Source organism: Protopterus annectens, chromosome 6.part0, assembly GCF_019279795.1.
Source record: "Protopterus annectens isolate FY-2018-M chromosome 6.part0, PAN1.0, whole genome shotgun sequence".
Taxonomy (NCBI): Eukaryota; Metazoa; Chordata; order Ceratodontiformes; family Protopteridae; genus Protopterus; species Protopterus annectens.
In genome coordinates this window covers 718,527,246-718,550,536 of record NC_056737.1, presented here as the reverse complement: position 1 = coordinate 718,550,536, position 23,291 = coordinate 718,527,246, and the positions used below count along the sequence as shown (strand labels likewise).

General features: G+C 40.9%; 1 protein-coding gene across 1 annotated transcript in view; it reads right to left on the bottom strand.

Annotated features, from left to right (window-relative positions):
* The window catches only part of CGRRF1 (cell growth regulator with ring finger domain 1), a 401,211-nt gene extending 378,644 nt beyond the window's left edge, over nucleotides 1–22,567 (bottom strand). Inside the window, exon 1 of the mRNA XM_044074403.1 lies at nucleotides 22,451–22,567. Coding sequence (XP_043930338.1) covers nucleotides 22,451–22,554 — 104 coding nt within the window. The 5' untranslated portion in view covers nucleotides 22,555–22,567. The remainder of the gene's footprint in view (nucleotides 1–22,450) is intronic.
* Between the last annotated feature and the right edge of the window lie 724 nt (nucleotides 22,568–23,291).

Here is a 23,291-nt window from a genome sequence, read left to right as displayed (position 1 = left end):
TCCAGCATGTTCTGTTTATTGTGGTGACAAGGTTTAGGTCCCTAGAGTGTGTAGCTCAGAAGGATTGGGATTTCTTTAAGTGGAGCATGTCCAACAGCTCTGGGTCTGACATAGCTTTGTATGTTAGGCAGAGATCGCCTCTGAGTAGGCAATATGTGACAGACTAAAGCTGGAGTTTTTGTGAGACTGTCTGCATAGGGCATCTGTTTGAGGCCAGTAATCCTCTTTGTGGAGGTATTTCTGTGGCCTTTCCAGTTGTTGTAGAGGAGGTCTTGTGAGGTACACATCAAAAGGGACGTTGTACTCTATAATGGGTGTAATGAGTGATGAGTACAGGGGAACAATGACCTCTTTTTTTCCTGGATGAGAAATCTTTTGTGATGGTGTGCCATGTAGAAGGATTTCCTGACTACTGTGGCGATTACATTATCAAAGGAGAGACTACTGTCCACCTGTGTCCCAAGGTCTTTTATCACACTTTCGGTGTTAAGTAGACTACCGCCTACGTGGTAGTTCATGGGTACAGAGTTTTTACCAAAAGGGATGACTATGCACTTTTTGGCATTGAGCTTGAGGCCATGGCTTTGACACCAGGCATCTGTCTCAGTGAGGCCCTTTTGTAGGATGTCCACATCGTTAGGAGTTTTGAACATGGCTGCTAGTTTGCAGTCATCTGCAAACTTTGTTAGCCAAAGACCTTCTGTGTTTGGTATCTAATTCTCTGAAGTACAGGCTAACAGGAGAGGGCCCAAGACTGACCCCTGTGGTACTCCACTTGTCTGAAGCTGGATTTAGAGTCTGCTACTTTAACAGTGTGGGTTCTGTCAGTGAGCCAGTTGGCAACCTATCTTATGACATAGGTATTTATACCTAGTTTAGTGAGTTTATCTATAATTCCAGAGTGGGGGATGGTGTTGAAAGCCTTGGCGAGATCTAGATCGACTGTGTGAACCACCTTACCCTCATCTATGGCTTTGGTGACCGCTTCAAATAATTCTATCAGGTTTAGGAGACATGATCTGCCTTTTACAAACCCGAACTGGGTAGGGTCCAGAGTTTGGAGATTACCAATGCCATTGTTTATAAGTTCCATGAGGATACGTTCCATACCCTTGCAGACCAGGCTCATTAGGCTAATGGGGCAGTAGTTCCCAGGGTCCGTGGTGGCTCTACCTTTGTGAAGTGGGATAACAGTTGCTGTGCGTCATTCAGTAGGCACAAAGCCAGAGGTGAGGCTATGATTGAACATGGTACTTGGTGGGGTGCCAGTTTGTTTTGTAGTTTATGTAAAACGCAGCCTGGGATGTTGTCAAGTCCCACGGATGCTGTGTTTTTGGCTTTGGAGAGTGTTTTTTTTACCTGTGCAGCCGTGATTACAGGAACTTTGCATTCTTCTGATATAGAGATGGGCCCCTTAGGGGATGAGAGAGGGGTAAGGTTAGCACTGAACCTATCTGCCAGGATGTTGGCAATATCAGTTGGTTCTGTATATTTATAGTGCCATTGCGCTGTAACTCAGATCAGATCTGAGTGTTGCCATTGAGATTCTTGACATAGCTATAGAATGCTTTGTGGTTGTCTATAATCAGTGGTGATTTTGTTTTCGTAACTACCTTTGGAGGATTTTATGAGGGATCTCAGCTTCTTACTGAGGCCGACCACGGAGTTCATCCAATCATGGGATTTTACTCTCTTTTGCAACAGTTTCTTTCTTCTGTTGTAGAATTTGTTTATGGCAGGTGACCACCAGATTATCTTCCTTTTTGGGAGGATAGCATCTTGGTTCCGTTAAGGATTGCACGATCCATGCACTCATGCAAGGGCTTATAAAGTGCAACTGTATAGGATTCAGCAGTCATACCTCTATTGTCCGTCAGCATGGGTGTCGTGAAGTTTGTCACTTCTGTCTTAAGAAGTGCAAAGTTGGCTTTGGAGAAATTTTTTACGGTGGTTTCCCTGAGGGGGGGGGTGGGATGTGGATGTCTAGGGTGATTTGCTTGTGGTTATTTAGTGCTTGTAATGAGTTCTGAACAGAGTGCTGAAACTACAAAACTGGCTAGTTCTAAGAAACAAATTTAAGCTAGAAGGCTTCCCTCCAACACAGAAAAGCTTGGGGGCTCAGAAGCTTACAAACAGTCCTGGATACAGCAAATCTGTATCTGGACTAGACAACTTACAGGAAAGGCAGGAAATGTGCTTACAAAAAACATTTTTGTAAAGCTGAAAGGGGAAAGGAGGAGCAGAAACTAACTGGATTGGCCTTCTCAAATGTTCTCCCTGGATTAAGTAGAAAGCGGTAATGACACTAGACTGGGAGGAGTGTCCCAGATTAAATTTACAGTAGGGGCAACTGCAAAGCCACCAAGTATAAAAAACAGGATACCAACAGGGAGAAAGGGTGGGAAACAAAATGAGAACAAACAAACCCAACCAGATGTTTAACAATTGTAGAAAATTTCTAGTTAATACCTCACAGTGAAAACTAGCTAGCAAGGTATATGCAGACAATAAGAGTGATATAAATAACTCAGAAATAAGAAAAAAACAGGATACTTAATCACAGATTAGTTGGCTCAGAGCCCTTCCTCAGACTTCCTCCGATTAGCTCAGTGTGAAATGGCAGAAACACTCTCAAATTAACGAAGTTGAAACCTGAAACAACTTTAAAAAAAAAAAAAAAAAAAAAAGCTTGAAAGAACCAATGAGGTGCTTACTCCAAGCCGTAGTCCAGGCAACCCCAGTCAGCCAATGACCACAAACAATTCACTCTCACTGAAATGCTATACTGGCTTTGGCTAAGCTGTGATGGCCTGGAACGTGCTCAGACACACAGCCACTACTAACAAACTAGGCCCAAAACACAAGCCTGAATATGGACAATGCTACACTACCAACACTACTTAGGTAGAAAAAAACTGCAGAAATGTTTAAACAGATAAAAGCATTCTCTAGAGTCTCCTTGAACCTTTAACTGCAAGCAAGTTATATGATACACAATAACAAGTTAAAAATCAGAACAAACCCAACCACATGCTTAACAATTATAGAAAATTTCTAGTTAATACCTCACAGTGAAAACTAGCTAGCAAAGTATATGCAGACAATAAAAAAGTGCTATAAATAACTCAGAAATAAGCAAAAAACAGAATACTTAATGTTATATATAACAGATCAGTTGGCTCAGAGCCTTTCCTCTAACTAGCTCAGTGTGAAATGGAGGGTCTAGGAGACAGAGTAATGTTACCAAGGATGGACATGCTCCAAGTCTTTAGTTGTGCTTCCATACCTGTTAAGATCAGGTATGTCTTCAGTAACAGCAACACAGAATTTCATCTAAGCCTCCTGGATGGTTTCCCTTATAAAAAAGTATACTCATTTTAATGGTGGCTGTAAAGAAAGCGTTGGAATTTGATACCATACCCAACTTAGTGCTTTGTAGAAGTGTTGAGAGAATAACTGGGAGGTGTTGCTCAAACAACATCCAGAAGAGAATTTTGGAAAGCAACTTGGGATGATTTAAGTGCTCCTGTAAATTTAGACTTTGGATATGAAGGAAAACTGTACATGCAAATTATACTTGTCACAGCAAAACTGAATTCTGTCAGTTACTCAGTGAGCACCATTTGGCTTAGGTGAGCTTAAACATTCTGCAAACATTTTTTTTTTTATTACAGAAACAGACAAGCAGCGATTCACTTCTGCTAGACCTACGCTTGTGGATACAAATCTTAACCAACGGTACATACCTATTCAGTGAAAGATGCATTTTTCATGGCTACAGTATTTAAAGAAACCTAGAAAAAAATAATGTATTTGTTGAGTTTTGATTTTGCAGATTCTAACAAAAGGAAGCATTAGTATGTAGGGAAAACCCCAATTTTTGATGAAAGATCAAACAAGGAGGATCAGCTTATAAAGCCTGCACTTCAGAAATCCTCTTTGCCAAAGTAAAGTTCTCCAGAAAGAGCCTTCCAGGAAAAAAAAAAAAGTTTCAATTCTGTAGGAGTTGCAGATTCAAATGAGGCAAAGTTAGCTTTTCCCACACAAAGTACAGATCCCTAGGAGGAAATGATCCTTTAAGATGGTTGTGGTAATGAACCTTTAAGAAAGGCTTTAAATATACACTCAAAGAAGCCAAGGATTAACAATCAATCAGTGACTTAAGTGGAAATTAGATATGGCTGTTTGGTGGACTTTAACAGAAAAAGGTTCAAGTCCAGAACTGAAAATCTGGGCTAGATACTCAAGAAAACATGGGATTAGAAATTAAAAGTGATAGTCAACTTCTGCTGGGGCCCAGATGTATTATTACATCAATTTATCTTTGTAAGTTTTGTGCACGTTTGAGCCCTAAGAAAAGACAACCTATAGTATTCTAGAAGAGAGAAAGTGTTTCTAACCACTACTGGAAGTGGGATAACCAAGTGGCTAGCCAAACTGAAACAATCTTCACTTACAGCTTGCATGTTGATCGAGAAAAGGTGGAACCAGCTGCTCCATCGGGTGAGGCAGTAGCAGATGAAACCATAACCTCTGAGGCCAGAAAAAGTTACGAGAAAAATCTTTAATTTGAGTCATTTAATTTGCTTATGAATGTCTTCACAAGAAACAGGGTAATGTGTAAAGGAGTCCATGGGACCATGTCTGGACCAGAGCATCCACAAAATCTCCCCCAGTGGTAGATTTTTAGAAAAATAGGCTGCTTCATCTGACATTTCCTGAGGAGGGAAAAAGCCACAGCAAGATACACCTCATTAACAGAAATTATCCTATACCACCAAACAGCTGATGGACCCACTTGCGAAACATTACTGGACAGCAGATAAGCTAAACTGTGCGAGAAAGTTGGCCTTCTCCAGAATATAGACAATACTACTAAGTGAATGGATGGTGCATCATTTTCCCAATCTCAAACAGCTTCTCCACACAAAGTAAGAATGAGTTCCCTCTGTCTGTTGAAGCAGCATACCACTGCCGTGCTGCTGTAGTGGACAGCCATCGCACCCTGGGACAGAAAATTTTGAAAGTCTTGAATAGTCAGGAGGACTGTCCTTACCTCCAGGATGAGGATGAGTGGACTTGCCTCTGATGGGGGTTAGACACCTTGAACAGTTTACCCCTGCAATAATCCACTCAACCTAGAGCAAAAATGTCTGTGGTGATTGACACAAATATACATGTAGAGCGATTGTCCTCTGTGAGGTTGAGCAGATTCCTCCCTCATCACAGGTGCTTTTGCAAACTTTTAAAATTCAAATTAATTTCAGATGGGACAAGGGACCCAACAATTAGGACTGCTGGACTTGTTTGATACTTTGAATAGGGTACCATGGAAATGGCAGCATCCTGGCGACAGTGTCTTGACACAAAAAAACAGAACTGTTTGCTGGTATTCAGAAACTGAATCCTGCGAGAAGGAAGTCATGCCTTGTGTGCCAATGGTGTTACTAAGCAGCCGATGAAAATAAGCATAGGGTGTGATCTAACTAGACTTTGCAATTACTCCCTGAGAGTGAAAACTTTAATAGAGGCTCCTACATTGAAACAAGGTTCTGAAAACATGGGGTGGTTAGGAGCCTTTTGTCCAAGCAGAACAAAATCTTGGCTCGGCTCTGTGCAACTTATGGTCAGATGTTCTAGCAGTTATACATTTGGTGAACACCTCGGAAGCTGAAGTAACAGTAAGTGGGAAGAGTCAAGAACTGGTAGCAACGGTCTCCTGCTCATAAACAAAGAAACCTCCAGCATTTCCTGATAACCTGGATATGAAAAGTAAGCATCCTAGATGACCAGAAAGACCACCTACTTTCCTTTGGTTGAGAACAGAACTGACAATGACTTCCAGGACAGCTGCACACTGATCAATAGATTAACTTCAGCTCTCCCAGAGTGATAACAGAAAATGAGAAACAGCCAGTGATAGTCAGCTTGAGTAAAATTCAGTAACTGTAAGTACACTGCCTGATGCCTGCAAAGAAACTAAACCTGAAAGAAAACCAACTAGAAAAGGTGAAGAGAAAAACACTTACTAGGAAGAATCCTGCAGCTTTTCAGCAAAAAGTAGTTCAAGCTCCAAAATTGGTGCAAGACATGGCTTTCAGTAAGAGGAAAAAAGTCAAATGTGCTCAGAGTTGATTAAAATAAATGAAACACTCAAGTATATCAACGCAAACAACAAAAGGTGGCAAAAATGGAAGAAGCTTTAAATGGATATTAGGATGAGTTGATAAAATTGCAAAAAAAAAAAAAAAAAAAAAAAAAATTCAGAGGTTGAAATGAAGAAAAGGATTACGAGACTGGTTTCAAAATAATGGTAGAATTAGAGGACACAGCACATAGGGAAAATCTGAGACTTTCTGCTGTGCCAGAGAAAGCTAGGAGGAGCAAAATGTATTAATTTTACAAACACATAAATAAGCAACAGGACTAGTATTCCACAACAGGAACCATTAATCAAAAGGGCACACAGTGTGTATGTTCCAAATATGGCCATGAGAAAGCTGCCAAGACCTTTATTAGTAAAGATGCAAACCTACCAGCAGAAATAGTTGATCCTGACAAAACTATTGCAAAGGGCAAAGTATTAAAAGTTGGAGACAAGAGTGTTTATGGAGAGTGATTATTCAATGTAGCAAGCAGTATAGAAAGAAACATTTTTCCAGTAATCAGGAAATGTCAAGAGAGACAGGTATGAGATTCAAGCTACTGTACCCTACTGTCTTTTGAGAATATTTTTCTTGGAGGAGGAGTCATTTTTTTTATGCAAACAGGCAAAGGAGGAAAGGCAAAAGTTTGTCCAACAAAAAAATGATCAAACAGAAGAGGACTCTGCTTCTCATTCTTACGATAAATGAAGCAAATGGAGAGACTTTGCCAGTGAAAACTTTTCCACTATCCCAAAGGAAAATGCTTGAGACACAAGCACTGGAGTTGACCAAAAGAATCAGGAGTACTGTGGAACTGAACCAGAATCTGGAGTTGGAAGATGGAAACGAAGAGAAAGACCAGAAACATGGAAATTATTGAATACATGTGAGACTGCAAAGCATTGGTTGTATTTGTGAAATATGGCTGTATAAGAATAAGGGGAGACAGTGGATTTTTGTTGACTTTGTTAAACTTGTTAGGAAATGAAAAGGATTTGCCTCACTTCGTGTCATTAATGTCTGGAAGGACTCTAAGGGGAGGGAAGAAAATGAAAAAGAAGGTCCAACCACTGATCCAGCTAACTACAGACCCATATGTCTTACCAACCTCATATGTAAGGTCATGGAAAGAATCATGGACATAATAAATGAGGACACAGTTCATGCAAATAGTGGACCCATCACAGTTGGGCTTTGTTAAATGAAGGGCATGCCCAATATATCTGGTGGACTTTTTGAGACAGTCACCAAAGTACTGGATGGAGGCAAGACTGTGCACACAGCTTACCTTGACCTGGCCAAGGTTTTTGATACAATATCCAAACTCAGGCATTATAGACAAGCTGACTAATTTAGGTATGAACCCTTGTATTACCTCATGGACAGCCAACTGGCTCACTAAGACAAGGCCCCGGAGGTCAAAACCGGCGAGGTCACCTCCACCAAGAGGCCAGTCACTAGCAGAGTCCCCCATGGCTCCACACTGGGCCCACTCCTTTATGGCATCTATTTCTCTGACATGGAAGCAAATGCTGAAGATTTACGGCTGACTATATCTACAGATGATTGCAAGCTGGGGGTTATTAGACTCCCCTGCAGACACTAGCAATCTTCAAGACCCATCACTGAATAAATAGTGCCAAAGATAGGTCTTAAACTCTATGCTAAGAAGTACATAACTGTACCCTTTGGGAAGTCAACCATCCTGGCTAATTATCACAGTAATAATGCACCCTTAAGAGTCAACCCAGTGGACAGAGATCTGGGTATGCACATAGACAGTAGCCTTAGTTTTGACCACCACATGGCCACAGTGGTGAGGAAATCCTTTTATATTACACAACTTATAAGTAAGGGCATGACATCTTATCCCACTGTACTCCGCCCTTATCAGACCAATCGCAGAGTACAGTGCTCTCTTTGGTATATACCTGATCAAGCATATGCAGCAACTAGAGTGACCTCAGAGGTTCCTTACAAAAAGGATACAAGGGATAACAAACCTGCCTCACTTGGAGCGTCTTAAAGCACTTTCCCTCTACTCACTCTCCTATAAATTGCCGAGGGGTGATCTAAGCATGGTTTACAAGGCATCTGCAAACCCCCCCCCCCATACTTATGAATCTCTTAAATATTCATAAGTCAAAGAGTACCAGAATTAAACAGAACATACTGGAGAAACAGGTGTGTCCCAGAGACTGCCACTCCTAGGCAACAGGTTTCCCATCCATGTGAAGATGAGTTCATCTATTACCCAGTTTAAGTGCAACCTAGACTGATGGATGGGGAATAGAAAACTTACACTGGACCTGGCACCCATGTCTGTTATGGCCTGAATTAGCTTGTAAATGCCTGGCTCTCTGTCTCATTACTATTCCTTTGGAAAAACCCGACCAGGCTTAGAAAAGCCCCACTAGGTCATTAGCCTAACAACAACCTATGAATCAATTGTAAAACAATTTCTTTAACAGTATTTCTACTAAATTTTTCAGAATATAAATTGCATATTTTATAGTAATGTACCTTAGCTGTGCTTCTATGTGATAAAATAATTAAACAGATTCATTTTTCTTCTTTCTCTTCTCTTTTTTGTTAAGAAAAGTAAGCGTTACAGTGCAAAAAGAGAAGGGAAACTAGACAAAAGGACTTTTGAAGTTACTAAGCTGTAATTTTTGGTTGTTGAGGTGGGGGATGGGGTACAAAGTACACAGATCATAAAATATGTAGAGCGGATATGTTTTCTATTACTTTTGGATAAATGAACATCTGGATTATGACCACTAGCTTAATCTCATACATTTTAAGTGGAATCAAGTAAATATGAGAATACCAACTATAACAAAAAGTTTCTCTTTGGCAATAAATGTTTCAGCTTTTCTTTCAGGCTGCAGCAGAGGACTACATTTCTTCCACCTTTCCATGGAGGCAAGCTAATAATAAGACAATAAAAAGAGAACAATGGTGCCTTCAAGGCTAAAGGTTAATGATTTCTGAAAGTATACAAGTAGTTTTCACAGGGGAGATGGGGAATATAGATTAAAAGAGAGACAGTAGTGCAAGTAAGAGCACAGGCAATAACATGCGTCTTACCATGGATAACCTCAAATTCAGGTTAATTAAGAACAGTGTTACCAGCTGTCCATTTGGCATAAAATGCTCCTATTAGGAAGGTTAAACATTATTTGAAAATGTTCATAGTACTGTGTATTTGTATTAAGTTAATAGGTTATGGGACTTTGTGTTTGAGGGTTTTTATTAAAATAAAAAAAGTCTTATAAAATGTGACATAGGTTCCGGTGTTAAGAAAAAGTGAACAACAGAAAACCTGACAAACTTCAATGGGTGAATTTATCACAAAAGTTCAAAATAACCATTTAAAAAAAAAAAAAAAAAAAAAACTTCATATTCAATAGCTGGGAATAATGACTCCTTACCATAGTGGCAGCACATTCCAAATTATCTTGGAATGTGAAAGCTCTCACAAGTATAAACAAAAATAAAGGAATACTTAATTATATTAAAGAATGCAGACTGCAAATAGTGCTACAGAAAACACAACTGGAAAGAAATGAGCATGTGGATTTGATAAAGAAAGGATTTCAGGATGGATATTCTGCAGAATATCAGAGACAAAGGAAAACAGGAGTACTTGCATTGATAGTTAAAGGAGCTCCAGTACTGACAAGAGGGGGAAAAGGGGCTACTGGCAAGAGATAAGGACTTATGCAGGCATACATTTACATTCCACCTAAAACTGCCATTTTGGAATTTAAAAATGGGAGAAATAATCAGCTTTCAGCTGGGAATATTACTTGTAGGTTGGGACTAGAATTTGATTTGTAACAATGAGGATATATCTGGGTGGCTAGAAGGGAAAACATTGTTATTTCTAAAGAAATGTTATGAAAATGTTTAGCATGAATGAGGTGAATTCAATAGCAGAATCTCAGGGAGAATTTACATATTATTCCCCCAAGGTACAATAACTGGGCTAGACTTAATTATACTTTAAAGGAACACGTCCCATTTAGTTGCAAACTTTGATGCACATCCAAAAACTATTTCAGATCATGTGCCAATTATTATCAAGATTAAAAGTGCAAGGTAATAAGTAAAGATGAAACACTAGTGCTTCCCAACTTACCTGTTAAAGAGGGGAATTTGAGGAATGGGTAGTGGAAATTATCCGGGAGTTATTAGGGAAAATGGAAAGTGTTCCAGAAGTTACAGCTAGTAAGTGGAATAAAATGAAAGTGGAGTTTGAAAATAGGATAGAAATAAAAGAAAAACATCTGGTTAAGAAGTAATAAGAATTATTTAAAGGGGCAGACAAAACAAGGGGAATCTCACAGAACAAGAACAGGAACAAGTGCAAAATGCTACAGAGAAAATAAAGTACCACCTAGATAATATGCACGAGTTTGGAAAGACTGCTGTTGAACAACTTTTACTTTTTACAGCTATTTATTGAATTATCATTTGCAATATTAACAATTATACATGCATATAAATGAAAACAAATCACATTGACATTCAGTTGCAAACATTATACATCACATAATTTTCAAAACTGTCAGACATTATAGCTTGTTCAATTTCTGCATTCCCTTAAACCTCATTCCTCTTTCAAAACATTATTCTGCAAATGTTGTTCCACAACACAGTTCCATTTTTTCTACACAAATTGCTCCTATCCTTTTCTAAAGATCTCACCTTAGTTCTTCTGTCTCTGTTACTATACTCACTACTTATAATACGGTTGGTTTAGGCTTCGATTTCCATTTTCTAGTAATTGCTTTGACAGCCACAAGAAATAAACTCAGCAAAGCCTTACTATGTCTAGGCAATTCTGATTCCGTATCACAGCTCAAAAATCATTTCCTTTGTTACACCAACTTGCTTACCCAGTATTTCTAACAGATTCTGTATCACAGCTCAAAAATCGCTTCCTTAGTTAAATCAATTTACTCACCCAATATTTCTGAATGATTAGTCTGCAGGGAATTTTTAAGGTCTGACAACTCAAACTTCCAAAAACATGTTCCCCAGTTATCTATTTCTTCCCTATTATACCTCAAACATTTGCAGCTCACCTGAGGAAAAATTATTTGGAGTCTATATAAAAATATCTATGCAAACAGTTTCAAGCAAAAATCATAAATCTTCTAGACTTTCCTGCATACTTGGGAGCCATACATATAGCCTGCATGGTTTCTTTGTGAATCGTTTGATCTAGTCTCACTTCCGAATTCTTTCCAACCTCCCACTGAGCTATTCCTATAGCTATCATGCAATTTTTTATATGGCCCACTAATCCATTTTTAACAGCAGCTTCAGTTCTAGATTCTATTGAAAACTCTACCAGTCCTGGTCTTTCTCTTAGGATCCCCTATTCCTTTCTCTTTGCCAGTATCAGGTATCAATCTTCGATAGGGAAGGCAATATGTAGCCTGCAGTCCAAATGAGTTCTTCCCCTCTTCCCATTCTATTACATTTTTCTCTCCAGTTCTTTGCTCCCAATATCTTGGTTCCTTTTGCAATTTTCTCCAGTAAGATTCAGACCCCTTTGCCTATTTTCTGTACCCCTAACTGCAGTCATCTCTACTGGCAGAATCTCCTTTCGCCATTCCTGTGTTGGCTTAGTTCTTAGAATATTTTCTGCTATTTTATGAATACAATATTCTTTAGTTCTTCAGGATCTGCAGCCAAAACTCCACTCTCTCCTTACTTCTTGAGACCCCTCCCCTTTCATTGTCATCCATTTTCACTTTGAATTAAGGCTTCTATACATACCATAAGCAGAAAGCTACATCTGAAATACCCTTCAAATCAAGTACTCCCAAACCACCTTGTACTATTGGAAGGATCATCTTATCCCACTTGACTCTTGCCCTCTTCCCCTCCATAAAAAAAAGAGCTTCCAGTTTCTCAGATTTTATATCATCTTCCGTTTGCTTCTTCCCACATATCCTTAAGCCATAACAGAATCCTTTTTAACCTATATGCTCAAGTACTTTATTTTATCACATCCCCAAAAATATAGGAATTGCTGAACCAATTTGTGTGTGGGTACATACTTTACAGCTATTGCCTTTGTTTTATCTTCATTAGTTTTGCATCCTGAAAATACTTCATACCATATGTTCCACAACACTGAAATGCCCTATTTGGTTTTATCAGGTACAAAATAACATCTGCAAATAAAGCCAACTTTTCTTGATCATCATACCAATTATATCCCTGAAGTTGAGTTTTTTTTTTTATTTTCTTTTGCCAATATAATGCAAATAAAGGGGAAAGAAGACACCCTTGCCTGGTTCTTCAGTTCAGAAAGAACAAGGAGAGGAATCCACAAACACAAAAATGTTTGCCTCCTATGCAGCCATCAATGCCAAGGCATACAGTTATCAACAAAGATACCATGGAACCTCTTCTCCACTGGTTGCCCCTACAGAAGGGCCTTTGACCCAGTTGGTCTTCCTTATACATAATAAAATCAATAAATGTGAATAAAAAGTTCACAGGATAGCAGTAAAAAGCCAGATAGTCTCACCCTCACACTACTAAAAAAAGAGACAGAATAAAAATAATGTGCAATGCTGAGGAAGAGACCAAGACAGAGCAGGATACCCACTTTTAAATGCCTAAATATGTCAACCAAGAGCAGAACTTCAGAAAAAAAAAAAAAAAAAAAAAAGGGGGGGGAGTTTTTTTTCTCATTTTATATAAGCCCAGTATCTGTGTGAGTTTGTGCTAAATTCCTCAGAGCTTCTCTTGGTTTGGCTATTTTGCCTAAAATTTACACGGAATCTGCTCCACCTAAAGCTATTCACTGCTAAATGAACAAAAAGTAGTATCATTTTGCACTTTTACTGTACTTCATAAGAACCTTGTTTTAATGGTTACCTTTCTCGCACTTTAGTAGAGTATCAAAGCTAAAATGTTTCCACTGCTGCTGCAGTACTTAATTACATAGTGGCTGCTAGTTTTACAAGACAGTAGTATCTAGATTGTTTGACTTTTCTGCACCGGAGCTCTAAAACCAGCATTTTTACATTAAGAGGGCTTTCTGTCCACACTCCTGTGACAGAAGTGTGCTGCAACAATCTATCTGAAATGGGGGCGGCTGGCTGAAAGCTTTTTTGTGTTTTCCAGATTGCTCTCCAAGCCTTGCACTTTCCTACTACCTCTGTGGCCAGTCTTGTGGACATGGCACCATGAGGTAATGCAGCAACTATTTCATGTATACAGAGAGCCACTTAATCCTGAAAACACCACAATGTGTGAGAAATGTAGTTAGAACATAAAAATTGAGATACGACTCTCGTATACTGACATATCAAATGACAAACAAGTGGTCAGTGCACGCATATAATTTCCCTCACTAAATAAGGTCTCGGCACAAACCCACATATGCACAGGTACTGAGAAGTAACTGCCCTCAGAAACCACATGCAAACAAAACCAAGTCAAACACCACACATTCAAATATCTTGGGCATAGGAGACTCCATCATGAGGGCACACAGATGCCCCCCCCCTCACCAGGTTGAATAAAGAGGAGGTTACAATGAGTTGCTTGCCAGGGGCCAGGATTCGCCAGATCACACAGACACTCTAAGTTACCCAACCACAAGTAACAGTATGACTCGATCATGGTTCACATGGGTGTGAACAGTACTCACAAACATGGGGGAGCATTTCACCCCATCATAATGCCCTCATTGGCAAGATCGGATCATAAATTGGTCTCCTTTGAAATAAAAGAAACAGTAGTACCCCCCATCAAACCCTAAAACCCAGTTTTCCAAAGCAAATTACCTTACCAAGTTATAGTATAGGTAAGTTTAAAGCTCCCCAACCTCGAAAATATCGAGGCCTGTGCAGAAGTATACATAAATACCCTGTACAACCTCAAACAATTGCATAGAAATAGCAGTAAATAACCAAACTAAACCCAGGTCCAACTAGAAAAATAAGCCACCTTGGTGGACCCCTGGCATAAATAGACTATACAACAGAAAGAAAAAAAAAATGTGTCTAGAAACAGGTGGGAGGGAGCTCAACACAGAAAAAAATCCCTCAATAGTCTCAACAGGCAAATCAGGGAACTAGGCAAGTATTCAAAAGATAAATACAAAATTAAAACAGCTTCCCAAGCAAAGAATAACCACAAAGCATTGTTTTAGTTATATCCGAATGGTTAAGGGAAACACTTAATGTGCTAAGTTGGCTGTAGGTAACACTACCTAGCGTTGTCGCCTCACAGTAAGATGCTGTCCGGTTTGATTCTCAGCTAGAGCGTTTTCTGCGTGGAGACATGCGTGAATGGGCGTACCTTCATTGAAGGTTGTGCGTCAGGGCTGGTAACTCGGCACATAAAAATCAACTACCAATCATTAGCGGACCGGAGTTCCGCTGTGGCGACCCCTAACCGGGAAAAGCTAAGACACAACAACTCAGCCAGAAGAAAAAGCAAACCTGCTGGCCGATAAATTCAGTTCAAACTCCACCCCCTCATCATCTCCAGTCACTCTTCATAAGATGTCCCTTACCATTCCTTTGTCTAACATACCCCCCTACCTTTCCTTTGCCAGTTATCACAAAAGAACAAGTCATCAATGCACTCTATACAGCTAGAAATATATGGCATCAATGGGCCCTGAAGGAATCCCATGGTGCCAATTAAATAGCTTGAAACATGACCTAGCAGACCCACTGAGATCTCTGTTTAACTAGCATCTCCAGACAGGGTTTGTTCCAGTAGAGTGGAGGACTGCAACAGTCACTCCTCTGCACAAGGTGGGGGGGGGACGATCAACTGCCCCAGGAAATTACCAACTCATAAGTCCGACTAGCATCATATGCAAGGCTATGGAAAGGATAACTGTGGACCTGATTAAAAATGACATATGAAATCTCCATACTCTACGCCCAACCCAGTTTGGCTTCATCAAGTGCAAGTCCTGACTCCTCACTTTGATGATTTCTTTGAGAAGGCCACCAAGGCAATGAATGAGGGTAAGACAGTGCATACTGCCTACCATGACCTGGCCAAGGCATTTGATACAATATCCCGCTTGAGGATTATACATAAACCTCTATGTCACCAGATGGATAGCCAAATGGCTCACGAATAGCACACATGTTGTTAGATTGGGGGAATCCACATCCAGCAAGAGGCCAGTCACCAGTGCAGTACCACACTGCTCAGTGCTGGGCCCCCTCCTGTTTGGAATGCACTTCTCCAATGTCAAGGAAAATGTAGATGGTCTTTAGCTGACCAAGTCTGCCAATGCCTGCAAGCTGAAGGCAATCACTGACTCTCCAGACAATGCTGATATCCTACAGAAAGGCCCGATATAGACTAATGATTTGCGTCAGAGTAATAGCCTCAAACTAAATGGGGAAAAGTGCATAATAAAATCAAATAACCCTGCAAATTACAACACTGACAATACCCCCCCCCACAAGAGTGAACCCAGTGCTGGGAGATCTGGGTATTCAGATGGATAGTAATCTAAACTTTGATCATCATGTACCCACGGTGGTAAGGAAATCTATGTAGCGCAGCTTATAAGTAAGGGTATGGCTTCCAGATCTAATGATGTCATAGTACCACTGTACTCAGCCCTCATCACACCAATAATCCAGTACAACGCACCCTTTGACAGGTACCTCTCTAGGCACCTGCAACAGTTGGAATGCCCTTAGAGGTTTCTCAACCAAAAATACATGCTATAACTAACATGTCATATGCCGACCAATTAAAAGCTCTATCACTGTATTCAGTTTCCTACCGATTACTGAGGAGTGATCTGTGTCTGACCTACAAGGCAGTCTCTGACCCAGCCCCGACAGAAATGATGCATACTCAAAAAAAACTAACTGCATGAAAGTTACCCATTCCAAAGATCTAAACCTGATCTCTGACATGAATAGCTCATGCTGAAGAGACAGATGCGTGACCCACAGATTACCCGGCTTTGTATTATAAATTCATAGGTTCATACTAGGCTATCTGCCCTGGGGCAATTATAAAACTAGCCCAATTCTGTATGGCTTACACCACCCCTTGATTTGAGTATTCTGTGCCCTTTTTAAGGTTTAGTTTACTGTGCCTCTGTCTAATAATGACACTGGAGTAATCCCTGGGACAAACCTACGATCCCCCATCCACCTATCGAGATTCTTCTTGAAGAGATTCAGTGAGGTGCTCTGCCTCACATGAACTGGAATTCTATTCCAGAGCGAAGGGAGCCTCTGGGTTATGAACCTGTCCCTCCAGCAAGTTCTATTTATTTCTGTGCTGAGGTTCAAGTCCCTCGAGCGTGTGGCTCTAAGGACATTAGATTTACTGAGGTGGAGCATGTCCATTAATTCTGGATTTGACAGAGGCGATCTATGCCCGACATACAAAGCTAAGTAGGCAGTATGCAACTGAGTAGAGCTGGAGTTTTTTTTAACCGAGCAGCATATGGCATCTGTTTGAGACCCTTGATCCTCTTGGTGAGATACTTTTGGGGTCTTTCTAATTGCTGCAGGTGTCGGGTAAGGTACATCCCAAAAGGGGCATTGTATTCTATGATGGGCCTGATGAGGGATGAATAAAGGGGCATGATTACCTCTCTTGATCTAGGTGTGAAACCCTTCGTGATGAGGTGGGCTATGTAGAAGGTCTTTCTAACCACTTTGGCAATGTGGTTTTCAAAGGAGAGATTGCTATCAACTTGGGTCCCCAATAACTTTCTCTGTACTTAAGTGGTAATTTGTGGGCACACTGTTTTTGCCAAAGGGTATGACTATACATTTTTTGGCATTTAAGCTTTAAACAATGGCGCTGGCACCAGTTATCTGTCTCTGTGAGACCTTTTTGAAGGATGTTTGTGTCAGCTGGAGAGTTGATTATGGCGCCCAGTTTGCAGTCGTCTGCGAACTTGGTGAGCCATAGTCCTCCCACATTTGCCTGTACCTCGGAAAAGTATATACCGAACAAGAGTGGTCCCAGGACAGAACCCTGTGGGACGCCACTTCTGACCGGTTTCGAGTCTGACATGGCTCCAGCAACTCTCACTCTGTGGGTTCTGTCTTTGAGCCAGTTTGCGACCCACCTTGTGACATAGGGGTTTATATTTAAGCTGGATAGCTTATCTATGATGCCCGAGTGGGGTACTGTATCAAATGCCTTTGCAAGGTCCAGATAGGCTGTGTGGACTACCTTCCCTTCATCTATGGCTTTGGTGACTGTTTCGAAGAAGTCAACCAGGTTCAAAAGGCAGGATCTGCCCTTGACAAAGCTGAACTGGGTAGGATCTAGTGTCTGTAGGTCCCCAATGTCTTTGTTTATGAGCTCCATGATGATCCTCTCCATAGCCTTGCAGACCAAGCTAGTCAGGCTTATGGGGCGATAGTTTCCAGGGTCCGTAGAGGCTCCACCTTTGTGGAGTGGGACCACTGTTGCTGTACGCCATTCTGTGAGCACATATCCTGTAGTGAGGCTGAGATTGTATAGCTGTTTTATTTGAGGGATTAGTTCCTCTTGGAGTTCATGTAGGACGCAACCTGGGACGCCATCTGGTCCCATGGAAGCAATGTTTTTTTGCTTTGGAGAGGGCAGCCTTCACCTGAGCATCAGAGATGTTTGGGAGGCAGCCCTCTGCTGGGATAGATACTTGCTCTTTTGGGGGGAGAAGTTTGCACTGAACCTGTCTGCCAGGATATTGGCAATGTCTGTGGGTTCAGTGTATTTTTTGTTGTTTAGAATCAACTCAGAACAAGCCTGGGAGTTGCATCCCAGGTTTCTAACATAACTGAAAAAAGCCTTATGATTGTCTTTGGTGTCCTGTGCAATATTTCTCTCGAAGCTGGTCTTGGAGGATTTTATGAGGGGATCGTAATTTTTTGCTAGTACTGATCAGAGATGCCTTCCCTATTAGGGATTTTGCTCCATCATGTAGTAGCTTCCTCCTTCTGTTGTACAGTTTATTTATGGCAGGGGTCCACCAGACTGGACGCCTGCCTTTGGATGATTGGGTCTTGGTTTTGTTTGGGATAGCATGATCCATGCATTCCTGGAGATGTCCGTAGAATGCGTTTATATAGGATTCTGCAGTTTGGGCCGTAGTTTCCACTGGCCCTGGGGCCTTGAAGGATTCCACTTCGGTTTTGAGAAGTGAGAGGTTTGCTTTTGAGAAGTTTTTCACTGTGGTTTTCTGGGCTGGGGTCGGGATGTGGACATCCAGTGAAATTAATTTATGGTCCGATCTTACCAATGAGGGATATACTTCTGGTGTGGAGCATAGAGTCCCCATGTTGGTAATGATCAGGTCTAGTATGTTGTCCCCTCTTGTGGGAGTGGTGACTAGTTGTTCCATAGCATTTGAGTTTATAATTTCCAGGAACCTTTGGGCCAAGGTGCTGGGGCTGGAGTAGTGCTCGCAGTCAATGTTTGGGTAGTTGAAGTCGCCCAATATAATGGTGTTCGGAGAGATCTTCATGTTCTCCAATGTTTTCAGGAAAGCCGAGTGGGGTTCCCGACTTTGAGAGGGTGGTCTGTAGGATGCTATAAACTGAAAAGCAGTCTTCCCCACTGTTAGTTGCACATGGATGGTCTCCGATACTTCGTGCAATGCCACTAACCTGGAGGTGTGGATATCCTTGATAAATATGGAAACTCCCCCTCCTTTTGTGGTTCGGTCCGGGTTTTGGGGCCGAAAAGCATGATATGAGGTATAGCCTGGTAGTGCTGGGGTGCTTTCTAGAGCCTTGAACCAGGTTTCTGTCACTGCACAGATATCGATGTTCTCCATACTGAGGAGAGCTTCGAGTACGTGCATCTTGAGGTTAAGACTTCTGGCGTTTAGCAGCATTACCCTTAGTTTCTTGTTCCTTGTGTTGTCTATGGGGGTGGGTTTGACTTTTGAGCCTTGCCTAAAAAAGGCACTATGGGAGTGGCAAGAGCCTTTGCCAATATCCAAAAGCCCAGTGGTGACAGGTGCAAGCTGTCCCTAGCGAAGCAACGTGGCTTGTCGAGCATGTCATCCCAGGCTGACAGACACTGGATCCCCTTTGAATGACACCAAAATTTTAGCCAATTGTTAAAATCGATCATTTTGTCTTTGTACTGTGGCATCATTCTAGGTGAGGGTAAGATGCTGCTCAAGGTCAGGGTCATACCAGCCTGGGCTACGTGATCAGAGAGCTCCTCTATGTCTCTTTTCATGTAGTCCAGGGAGGTACGTCTCAGGTCATTCACACCAGCATGTACAATGACTGAGTCATATTTGTATTTGCTTTGGAGTGACCCGAGTGCTTGTGTTATGTGGTGGATCCTAGCACCAGACAGGCAGCTCACCATGACCTTCTCTTTATTCAGCCTGGTGAGCGGGACATCAGTGTGTCTGACAATAGAGTCACCTATTACAAGAGTATCAGGTGTGTTATTCAGCCTTAAGGGCTGTGGCTGCTTGGCACACTGACTTTGTGTGCGTTTTGTTTTGAGGTAGCGTTTGCTTGGATGTCTGCTTTGGAGGTCTCTGTTGCTTAGGTAGATTTTTATTTAGAGCCTCCGAGTATGTTTTTGTGTATTTTTGTGCTTGGTTCGCTGATGTGGTGGGACTATGTGATATGGAATTGTGTTGTGTGAGGTTACCTTCTCCTCCTGACTGGTTACACCAGTTTTGAGATGAGAGAGCTCAGCCTCCAGAACATTACCCCACAACGCTTTTCGTGCAGGAATGGGCGTGGCCTACATGACTGACAGGGCACCCCCATGTGACACTGCATGGAAAACATGGCTGAGTGACAAGCCATGCAGATTATTCAGTGACATGGTGAATATTTATTCTCTGACCTTTAACACAGACGGTATCATCTTTAATTAGATTTACCACAGCTTTTACTATACGAAACCTAAAACAGAGATTAAATAAAGTTATCCTTATTATCTACTTTTATAAGTGCACTGTTGAAAGCACTGCATGTTCTGGGTGTCGGACTTGCTTTCTCACTTTGTATTTAACCACATACTGTATTCTAGGGTAAGAAGCAGGTCAGAAGGGCAATATGTATGCTGTATCCACAAGTTCCCATTTTTCACCCCACAGTGTTGCAGTGTCCCAGTATAAAAGCCAGATGTTACCACCGGACCATGAGGTAACCTTTATAGGTCCAAAAATAAAGCACTTGAAGCAAAACATACTTCTGTGGAGGATGAAAAAACACTGTTGTCAAGTAACTGCAACAGTTATGTACTTCAAGAAACGCCAAAACTCGAACCATAAACCCTGCACCCCCCACCTTTTACTATAATTTTGTGCTGCAATTGCTTTTGCAGAGGGTAACCCCCCTGCACCCCCCCACCACCACCTTTCTTTAAAAATATTTCTGGAGATAAAGCAACAAGCAATATTCTGAGGCACTGAGACAATAAATAAATTCATTAAAAAAGACCTCCCAGAAATGTTGCCACGCGTACCTTTACAGAATTGTAATTTTAAGTGTAATAGTTCATATACATGCAACATATTGTGTGTTCGCACCCCTCCCCTTTAAAGAATTCTAAGTCACAGTCTAATAGTGTAATACTTTTTTTTTTTTATAAATGCAGCATATTCTGTATTCATTTGAATAGGTAAATCTGTTTGGATCGGAATCGGTTTGGATCAGTACAGCATTTGTAAGTACACGTTCTGCCAAATTATGTAGTCTAAGATGTAATAAATAAAAAGCTTTTGATCACTGGGAATTGGACTGCTCTCGTGTCACAATCCTGGCACCAGCAAATAAGGGAGAAAAGGCTTTGTATTGAAATAATTACAATGTTTAGCATACTCATTTTTCTTCCGATGTTTATTCAAATCACTTCTAAAAGTAAACGTTATATACAGAGTGCTGGGCAGGGTTAGGGCGGTCCTTGCTACTGCGCATCTGGTGGGGTAATGTTCTAATACAAAACCAATTCCCCTTCCTCTGGAATAGGCTTCCTATTCACACGAAGCATACTTCTCAAGTGTACCTCATTTGGGGTCTTAAAAAGTTCATGTTCCTCAAAGTTCCACATTGAAAGGGTCTGTCACACAGTGTTAGGATTTTTTTTAACTGATATTCATGGTAAATATAAAAATGATATTAATTCATTAAAATAATTTTATAAGTAAAAGCAGCATATTTTAACTATCTTATGACCTTTCTGGTTGAAGTAGTTAGTAAGCCAGGAGTACGTGTTCCACATTTTGCCCATTTGTTCCACATTATGAAGGCTAGTGTTCCTCACGTTGGAGATGGAAGGTTGAAAGCTATGACTGAAGCAGAGTCCTTACTTGGCCATCTTTAAGCACAATCTGGCCTTATGCATGGGAAATTGAAAATTCACTCCTAGGGTGGCACCCATGTATGTCCCTTATGGAAAGGCAGTCTATAAAAATAGTCAAAACCCTGCTTGCTGGCCCTTCTCTTTTTCCTAGGGATAGAAAATTGGATAAAACTAGGCTTGTAAGGGGTCTTCAGCTATTAGCCTAGTAATCTCCTATTAACCTATGAGAGGGTGTACTGTAAAAGCAGAAGAATGGATATTTTTTTTGAAAATAAGTTAGTTAGTGAACACAAGGAAGAAACCAACTGAGAAGATTATTTTTGTGAAAGAGATGAAAAGGCGTGGAATACATATAATGAATGAATTGTTATAAGGGAGAAGAAAACAAAGCTGTAGGTCAACTATGATTTCCTCCTTGTTTATGATGACTTACACACATACTGCATCCCTCATGGGTTTTTAAGAGCCACCTGGTCCTACACACGCGCACATCACTTTGAATATAATATAGCTGAAAAGGCAACAACCAAGATCTGAAGATATTGCAAGACATTTTTCGTTGCTGATTTGCACAGAGCAACCACGGTGTTGTTCTGTAACTGAATAACTCTAGCTACAAATACGCGTCCACAATAAAATTAAGATAAATATTTATCACATGTTCACTATATTTTCAGTGGTTTTCAGACTTTGCCCTTTTCAACTCCCTATACACCTTCCAAATAAAGCCATAAAATAAACCAATTAATTAATCAAAGGAAACCGATTCAGCACAACATATGATTCTTCTGATAATATGCAAGTTTCACAATTCCTTAATAGCCTACTACAGTTTTCAAATAAACTCACTCAAACGAGTAGTGCTGAAATATGTCAGCCGTCTCTGGTTTCTAAGACAAGTGGATAACATCAAACACTTGTTGTCATTCACTGTTCAAATCTAATAAATAATATACAATAAACTGCAAAAAAAGAGAGAGAGGAAAATTTACCATCCCAGTAACAAGCCAGTTGTTACTGCGAAACATGTAATCACCACAAATATGTAAAATAACGGAGAATATTCATACAACGTTACTAAAAACTCTGTAGCCATCTACTTCGTTTCATACTTCCCAAACCTACCAAAATAAATCCTCGCGTTACTCAGCTAAGCGCATTACGGTGAACTCAGAAGGACAAACTTAATATCGTCTCTTAAAAAAACGGAAACAAATGTGGCATCGTTAAACAGCGTACGACACAGTGCTCACTAGTCCTGACAATGCAGTTTATGAAATAACCACTTCCAGTTGTAAAGCGTGTAAACATTTAAGCTATAATAATGGGATCTGCCAGGCGGTGGGTTATTACGCTGCGTAGTTTCATTCACAACTTTAAGAAGTGAAAATGAGCAATAGTACTAGGCTAATGGCCCTGGAGCCTTTACAAGCTTAGCCCATAGGATTACCCTGGCATCGTGCCACCCGACCTTAGTTCCCAGTGCATCTGTCGAGTAAAGCCACTGGAGTGATCCCTGGGTGAATTTTCTGTTTACCATCCACTCATCAAGATTTCGGTTTAGTGGTGCAGCGGTAGCGTTGTTGCCTCAAAGCAAGAGGTTCTCCCGTTCGATTCTCAGCTGGTGTGCGGGAGTGCTTTCTTTGTGGAGTCTGCATGTCCTCCCCGTGGTCGAGTGGCGTTCCGAAAGACATGAGTGAATAGGCGTGCCTTCGTTGAAGGTTGGACGTCGAACTGGCAATTTGGCACCGTAAAAACCTACTGCCAATCATTAGCGGACCGGAGTTCCGCTGTGATGACCCCTAACCGGGAAAAGCCGAAAGACAAACAACA